General features: G+C 45.4%; 1 protein-coding gene across 1 annotated transcript; it reads right to left on the reverse strand.

The window, feature by feature from the left end:
• Nucleotides 1-7,289: 7,289 nt before the first annotated feature.
• On the reverse strand, nt 7,290-8,264 carry LOC101618190 (melanoma-associated antigen 10-like). Its single transcript, XM_004673126.1, has one exon. It carries the CDS (start codon nt 8,262-8,264, stop codon nt 7,290-7,292), a length of 975 nt encoding a protein of 324 aa, XP_004673183.1.
• Between the last annotated feature and the right edge of the window lie 653 nt (nt 8,265-8,917).

Raw genomic sequence — 8,917 nt, forward strand, 5'->3', positions numbered from 1 at the left:
ACATCTTGGCTCTTAAGGGCTGACTGTCCAATAGTCCTTGCTGCCATCCATGGCCTTTTGGGCCCCTCTCTGATCCATGATGAAAGGTTAATGGCACAATCATATTCAGGCTTTCTTCTAGTGATCAGTGCTGGTGACAGTTCAAGAGGGCAAGGCCATGTCATGCCAGGAGGAGAGAGTTCCCCGACAGAGTGACTGACCTGAGCCAAACCTCAAATCCCTAGGAAGCATACACCCAATTGGAGGCCCTCAGGGTAACCTGGTCTCACAATTACTCAGAAGCTGACAGAAATTTAAATTTTTCTCATTTGTTCCACAGGAATCCCGAGCTTCACTAGGTATTTTGTTTTGAGACATGGCCATTTCCTGTGATAACTCTGGTTTGTGTGGAACCTGCTATGCAGAACACCATAGACTAGGAATCCTCGTAATCCATGTGCCTCAGCCTCACTCCTGATAGAACTACATCCATGTGTCCCTAAGCCAGACTTCTCAACTTGATGTCAACCAACTTGAATCCCAGTCTCTGCTAGGGGGGGGGCAGTTTCTTGAAAACGTTGGGGTTTTTTGCTGTTGTTGTTTGTTTGTTTTGTTTCGTTTTGTTTTCTCAGAAACATATTCAGGTTAATGATGGCGTGAGAGGGGCTAGAGATATACTTTCATCCTGTTGAGGCAAGAGAAAGATAAGAAATGTGGGGATATGTGAAGGGAAAGGAACCCCTCATCCAGTACTTATGTTTGACTCCTTCCAGAATTCATGTTTTAGAATACCAGGAATATAAATCTCAAAGTCACCCAAACATAGCAGTTAGACCAGGATTTTTGGAATGCTGCACTCCCATCAGCTTCCACGTCATCTTAAACTGCTTAATCATTGCCTAATCTTAGGACAGCTAGGAGCTGCATGTACCCTAGCATTAGAGCTACTACGGTGCACAGCAGAAGTGCCATCTGCTGTGGTAAGTGTGACCTAGGTACTCACCTCCGCAATTCTGAAATATGCAGGTTACTACATGGGTATCATCTAGGACCAGAAGTATCCATATTCAAAAATGTCGCAAGTTTCAATGAGCTGTTTTCAGAAAGAATACTTGCTCCCACAGAAACTCACAGTAGGCAGGTTCGATACAGGACACCTGGTGATACTTCAGGTTCCTTCCTGCACAACATCTTCAACAATGAGTTTACAAGCACATTTAAGTATGAAACAATAGCTATCAGAAAGTATCCCTAGGTTTTCAACACCATCCAAGCTATCAGAAAGTATCCCTAGGTTTTCAACACCATCCAAACCACCTCCTCATTAGTACACTTTTCCTTCTTAAAGATTATGCCTAGGATCATCACCATGAGACCTGTCTTAGGCATAAGCTGGATGTCACTCAGCATCCCATTATGTGAGACCGAGGGCAGGGACAAGAATGTAGGAGTAGACAAAGGAGTCTGTTTCCATCACCTGTATGTCAAAGAAAATCTGCATGTATGGCGACACTGTGTAGAAAATCACAGAATAGTACTCCTGGAAATTTTTCATGACCCTGTGCAGCATTTCTTCCTTAGTGGTCAGCTCCTTTATTCTATGCTGGAGGAGCAGGCACTTCACTAACTCATTCACTTTTGCATCTGTCTGACCTTTAGGGCAGGGAGAAACATATGGGAGGCCTGTGAGTTGATTGGTTGCTCCTGAATTTCATTGTGGAAGCTCAGGTTAGATTGGCTGCATGAAATGGGGACCATGGAACTGGAAGAGGAACAAGCACACTGGGAAGAACTTGATGTCCCAGAAGCAGCATATTCCTCCTCTGAGATGGTGGAAATTCAAAGATAGACAGCAGAGGATGAGGAGGAGCAGGTAGAAGAAGGTGAGGAATCCTCCTCCTCCATGGCCTCATGGACATGCTAAGACGACCTTCAGTCCCAAAGTCTTAATCAAGATCCCCTGGGTGTGGAGAGCTTATGCTCCTTGGGTGATTCTATGTTGGCTGTAGTCTTAGAAACCAGGCAGGAGCCAGGTGAGGCTGATCCAAGACCTATTAAAGATCAAGAGTTTGAGTAGATGAAGACAGCCCCTTCTGTGAGAGATCTCACCAAGGACCTTTACAAACGAGACACAGCATTCCTCCTGTGTCTGACCCTAGAGAGCCTGAGCGCAGAAATAACAATTCTCTATGGGATAAATCTGGCTCACAGAAAATGAGGATCTCATACAGTGTGCAGGGTATGTGGGGGATGGGATTCTCTTACAGGGACAGACCTTTGTGCACATCTTCAGAGTGTGCACATCACCCTGTCTGATGACCCCTCCTTGACTTCCTCTTCTGGTTAATCCATGGGCACTGCCCCACACCAAGACTCCTACGTCCTGTTTGCTTCAGCACCAATCCAGGCTTCCAGGCATACATGTTTCTGACTGCAAGACAAGAACTGCGTACTCACTACGTATGAGGGAATTGACAGATTCTGGGGAACATCTACAATGTAGAGTGTATGGCTCCCTGTGAACTCACTCTGAGCCCTCAAGCTTCCTGTGGCAGGGTGGTGACTCCCTCCTTTCCATGGCCAAAGTCAGAATCTTGGAACATGTGTCCACTTTTGTGATGCAACAAAAGGCAGTGAAGGAGGTTCACCTCTGCCTCACCTGTTCAGGGGAGACGGGTACAGGTGGCTCAATTCCATGTGTTCCATGTGAATGTAGCCCTCCGAATTCAGCTTGATACATGGCAAGGTATAGAAGGATCCTTGGGGTGACATGAGATCACCATCCCTAATCCAAAGTAAATTTCTGTGAGGCCCAGGGAAAAATATGTGAGGAGAGGGAATCTATCAAAGCATCATAGGTTTCCTAGAGCAGAAAGGACGGAGAGAACCTGGGATCCTGTGTTTGGGCCAGGGGACTCCCACCATACTACTGTCCTTGAGTACTCACAGACCTGGGAACCTTGCTTTGATGACCTCCATCAATGCTCTTCCTTTCAAGGACTTCTAGCTCCCAGGGACTACATAAAGGATAGAGGACTCTGACCGCCAGCCATACCTTGGGGTGTGGTGTGCCAAGTGATCCATGATAGATTGCTGTGTGGCCCTGGTCTTTCCTCTGACCTTGGGTCACCTCCAGTCATATTTTGTTGTCCATTCTTGGTTTGTTTATTTTCACATTCTGTAACACTTGTGTCTGGTCTTTTCTCTGAACTTGAGTTACCTTCAGTCATACTTTGCTGTCCATTGCTTGTTTGTTCATTTTCACATTCTGAACACTCTGCCTCCTAACTGAGATCATCCACTTATGTCACTTTCCTCAACCCCAGTAGAGATGGATATCATGCTGCATCAGAGAGTATGGGCCACTTGTTTTCACTCCTGTATCAGTTCTCCAGAACTGACCCGTTGACTTGGTATCATCTGTCTAGACATGGATGCTCCCTACATCTGCTGATGTTTATTAGTATAACTGGTATTTCAGACACTTCCCCAGGCCCATGAAGTTGTCTCTCTCTGCTCAACTGACAATGCTTATTTTGGGGATTCACTCTTGTGCTGTGAGGCTCAGTCTTGCCTTGCCTGGGTCCCAGCGAAGGTTCCAGGCTTTCTTGCAGTCTTCATGGACCCTGGGGAGCTACTAGGAATGCATCCTTGGAATCAAGTTAGGTTCCCTTAGGCACCCTGCCTTTACCATTTTAGCACTAAATCTGAGTATCCAGTACTCAGTCCCAAATTTCCCTGTTCAGTTTCCACCTATCACTTCCCACAGCTCTGCCCACCTTTACAGCAGCACCTGGCACTGCCTGAACTCCTACCTTAGCCCCCTCATCCTGGCTCTCCTCCTCTCCCTAAAGTCACACTACAAATGCCCTTCTTCAGACTCACAGCTCTGCCCTACACCACTGAAGCATGTCTCTCACTGTGCCACTAACAGTCTTTCATTGCTCACCTAGCATTCCCAACTTTCCCTTCCAATACCCCTCCTTCTAACCCTTATCCCTGTCCTGAATTCACACATGCTCAGGATAGTGTGAGTCCAACAGTGTCTTCTTGGGACCATTGTGATGTTCTGTATGAAGACTTAATTGATTAGCCTAGAAGTGATTGCAGTGGGCCTGACTAATTTTAGGCCAGTTATAGGCATGGGGTGTTTCTTTGCTCGCTGGTGATGGTGAGTGTACGTGGGCAAGCCTTTATCAGCGAAACGCCAGATTTTGGCAGAAAGTATGAGAGTTACTGTCTAGAAATTCCTATCTTCAAGCATATGTCTCTGGAGACCACATCAGCAGTGCCGCCATCTTGACCTGGTATGGGCCAAAGTCTACAGTGGAACCCTGCTCATGTTCTCATTATAACATGAGGTCCATTCTTCTTGACGCTGAACTTCTCTCCTGGATTCTTCCAATTGGAGGAATGCTGGCTCTTTGGCAGAGGCTGGAGTGAACCAGTTCACCAAGGCACTTGTGCTCTAATAACCAATTTTGAATATGAAGGGTATTTTGTATTCAAGACTATGCTCCAGCATATGCCAAGGCCATCTTGCATTAGCACTCATAGCCTGAATACATCTCCTCCCTTTTGAAAGTATAGCCCATTCCTGTCCTTTCCAGCTCTAAGGAAGCAAACTAAGCCCCTCACATGCGCTCCATTGAGCTTACCCACTACATGTCAACATGGAGACCCTTGGCCCTAATTCTTACCTTACCATGCCCCATGTTCTAGAATGACCATTGCATTGAGGTGAACGGATTTGATACCCAAAACTCTGTCCTTGATACCATGTCTCTCCCCCCATGCTTCAGTACTCAGAACACACCTCCCCATTCCTTACTCACACTCAGCCACACCCACACTCTCAGCACTTGTAGACCATGCCTACTACTTCCATAGCACTGGCCAGTCTTAGGTCAGGCATTCCTCTCCAAACTCCTGGCTCAATACTCACAGTTTTGAACTCAAAGTCCTGCCACATATAAACAGAAGCTTCAAAGTTCCCCTCTCAAATTCTCCTACATCCCACCAAACTGCCAAAGGTATAAGCCCACACATTCATCCTCTACCTGGTACTTCAGTGGCCTCTTGAACCATACATCTGCATGCACACCCTTTGCCCCAGTTTCTACCTCATCACAAACAGCTCTGTGCCATTGCCCCAGTATCTCTGTCAACAATATGGCTCCTTTCCCCAGCATTGCTGCCAACAATATTTCAGGAATGAAAGCTCTTTCCCCACTCCTGGGCCACAACCCATACTGCAGCCCTTGCATTCTTATAGGCCTCCATTCGAGGTCAAGTCTCACAAAGAAGCCATCAACTTCTACCTCACCACTAGCAGCCCTGCCCACTTTCTTCCATAGTCCTACCCCATGTGATATTAGGCCCCAAATTTCAACTTCCATCACCAACCACAATATTCCCTGGCTGCCGTAATGCTGTATCAGTGCTCCCCAAATGCATTTCCCTACTGTAATCTCTACCATTTTCTTCTTGTAGCCCTGCCTCCTGTCAAGTCAGAACACAAAGCTCACTCCTAACATCCTATGTTATTGCTTATATCCTTGTCCAGGCAGTGTCTTTGCCATCCACTCCCAGATGTCTAAAAACCCTGCCTTATATTCCTACCTTTACCCTTATAGCCCTATACAACATCTCATTCAGCCCTGCCCTAAATCAACCTCAGCCAACTCCGTGGCCCCACTCCCCCTGTGATCACTGCCACCTGGTGCAATACTGTCATAATCCATGCTCAACACATACTTCACAGGTCTGACCATTATCTTCCATAGCCACATAACAACCCTATCTCATAAGCTCAGCCCTCCCCTGATCCTCAAGTATTTTTTGGCCCCTCACAACAAATGTCCCCAAATATTTATCATGTAATGATGGTCATATGAGGCCACTACACGCAAGAACTCACAGCCTCGTTCTTGTTTAAGGCACTCTGTAATGCCACCCCATCCCTAACACTATTTCGGTGATTTCAGCATAGACGGGCACCTCCCATGTCTCAGCCCCCTACACCCATCCAGAGCTCTGCCCTGAGCATCTTCCAAACCTGCCTCCAACAGGCCCCATTACTGACAACCCTCCCTGCTCTCACTGAATCTATGTTACAGATCCTACTTTGCTGGTTTCCCACAGTTGCTCCTTGCAACCCAAACACAACACGGACTCTGCAGGGTCGCATCCTGCACACACTCTATTATCACTCTCTCCTTTGTTTTGCTACTGTAGTCCACTATTTGTTTCCCGACTCTGCCCTCAATCAAGTAGCACAGGAGTTGAAAATCAAGTGTAGAGAATTCAACATAATGTCAAGTCTCCTGCCATACTGTTTATTAAAAAGTTTGTTAAAAAGCTCAGTACTGAAACTCTGGAAATTATTTCACTCTGTCCATGTTTACAAGAAAAAAAAAAAAAAAACATTTTGCAATTCTCCACTCTCTCTCTGGTGCTGGGTTTGTGTAACTCAGTTTCTCATGACATGACTGGGTATGAAAAACCATCTTGGTCCAGTTTCACCTCCATTAGGAGCGCTAGCCAGCAGCAAGCTTGCTTCGCAGTGCCAGTGTGATCTTTTGACGTCCTGTGACAGCAGGCTCTGGCATCATCAGCAATATGGACTACACATTTATCTCTGCTGGGTAACCAAGTTCTTTGGTAATGGCCAGCACTGTTTAATTATTTCATAAATTGAAGATTTGCCAGTTTCTCCTAGTGTCCCACTTCTAACACAGACCTTTGGCAAAGCTCATAGGCTCAACTTTTGAAGAACAGGACAGAAATGGCATCAATACACTGTAGTATTCACATTAAAAAGTTCCCACAACCCAGTGTATGTCTTCTAATATTTCTGAATGAGAGTCTAAGTGAAATAAATGAATAAAATTTAACTTTATTCTGTTCCTTTCAATATCAAGTTCCTTCACAAATATTTCCAAAGAATTTCTAATATCAGTGCCAGAATACTTTGTGACAGATTTGTTTGACAGTATTGCAAAACTTTCTATGACAAGGATAAACAGGAATCATTGCAAAAAACAGACAGGTTTTAAGTTTAAATTCTGAAACCTCTGGTAAAAATCAAATCTTAAACTTTAAAGAAAGTAAACCCCTAGTTCCAGGAAACACAGCATTAATACATGGATATGTCATTCTGCACTCCTACCAGCCACACCCTTACTCTGCAGTAGTCCAGTCGCTGAACTTAACTTTCTAGACACTACCCGTGCACTAGGACTTGTACTGTGCTTGGCAGGAGTAGTGACCTACGGTGTGACCTACGCTTGCTTGCTCTGTCTCTACTCTCACGGCCTTGGATGACCACATGGGTAGCAACTGTCTTCAATATTGGAGATATAGTTAAAATGTGTCAGGAATTCTGTGGTGTTGATTTCAGCATGGGCCCTTGGCCCCCACAGGAACTCAAAGCGCGCAGGAACACTGTGGGGCACCCGACGGTACACGAGGTAACCTTCCTGCACAAAATCTTCAGTGATAAGTTTCCAAGCATGCTTGTATAAGTAACTATAGGAATCAAACACATCTATGGAATTCAGCACATTCCAGACCACCTTTTCACTGGTGGGACTGCCCTTCTTGTAGATTATGGTCAGGACCCACATCAGGAGCCCCGTCTTAGGCGTGCCCTTGTTGTCACCCTGCAGCCCATCATAGGTGACACCCAGGACAGGAACAAGATAAAAGGAGTGGGTGCAGGGGTATACTTTTTTCACTTCAATGCCAAATATCACCAGCATGTACTGACATGCTGTAGAGAATATGAGATTGTAGTGATCCATGCCATTTCTAACAACGCTGTACAGCATTTCTTCAGTGGTGGTCAGCTCCATCATTCTATACTTTTGCAGCAGGAACTGCACTAACTCCTCTACTTTTTCTTCTATCTGAATGCAAAGACAGGGAGAAATTTCTGGAAGAGCCTCTGAGTTGAATGGATGCATCTCACTTTGCCTAGGGGAACCCTGAACAGACTGATTGTGTGGTTTGGAGAGCAAGGAACTGGGTGAGAAGTTACCACTGGGAGGACTATGATTTGATTTAGGAGTACCAATACTTCCCTTCACCGATTTACTAGATATCATAGTAAAGAAAGAAGAGGATGGCAAGGAAGGAGAGGAGGGTGAGGAAGAGCAGGTAGAGATTGATGAGGTGTCATACTCCTCTATGTCCTCCTGCCCACTTAGGGCAACCTGCATGTCATTATCAGACTGAGGGTCTTCTTCAGCAAGGGATGGTCTAGGATTCTGAGGTCGAGACATTTTGACCCAGGTCTAGGACACAGAAGGCAGGACCACACTGAGGTGGACCCAGGGACCTATAAAACGAAAAATAATGGAGGTGTATTACATGGTATACATTCTATAGGACCACAAAGCTCCTGTCTTCCTGGCTCATTACCATTAGACCTGAACCTTCTTGGTCTTCCTCTTCTATTTGACTGAGGAGGACACCTCTGACTATGATTTTCACCTTCGAGTGCCCATAAATAAAGGACAGGAATAGAGGCAAACAGTTGTTTACTGGAAGGACAATACTAGGTGCTCAATTTTTAAAGGTGGGTTTTTCTGGTGTTTCAGAAACTCACCACCTCATTGTTCAAGGGCCACAATGCACTTATTTCTGACTTCTCAACCTGTGAAAGATGTGTATAGCCCCACCATTTTCTGCTGGCCTGAGTCACAATCTTTTTTTTTTGAGTCACAATCTTTTAACATGTGTCCACCACTTTGAGGAAAACAAGAAAAAAAAAAGAAGGTAGGCATCTCCCCTCTGATGAAACCAGTCCATAGGCAATGTAAACTCACATCTTAATTCTGAGTGGACCTTTGTATGTGTGTTCTCCCCAGTCTCCTTGAAAAATGCCAGGTCCAAAGTATTTGTTGTGATAAATTCTTTGCAACTTAATACAAAG

The sequence above is a fragment of the Jaculus jaculus genome, chromosome X, assembly GCF_020740685.1.
Source record: "Jaculus jaculus isolate mJacJac1 chromosome X, mJacJac1.mat.Y.cur, whole genome shotgun sequence".
Classification (NCBI taxonomy): Eukaryota; Metazoa; Chordata; class Mammalia; order Rodentia; family Dipodidae; genus Jaculus; species Jaculus jaculus.

Coding starts and splice junctions, on each gene's coding strand:
- LOC101618190 (XM_004673126.1), bottom strand. CDS start 8,264: ATGTCTCGACCTCAGAATCCTAGACCATCCCTTGCTGAAGAAGACCCT.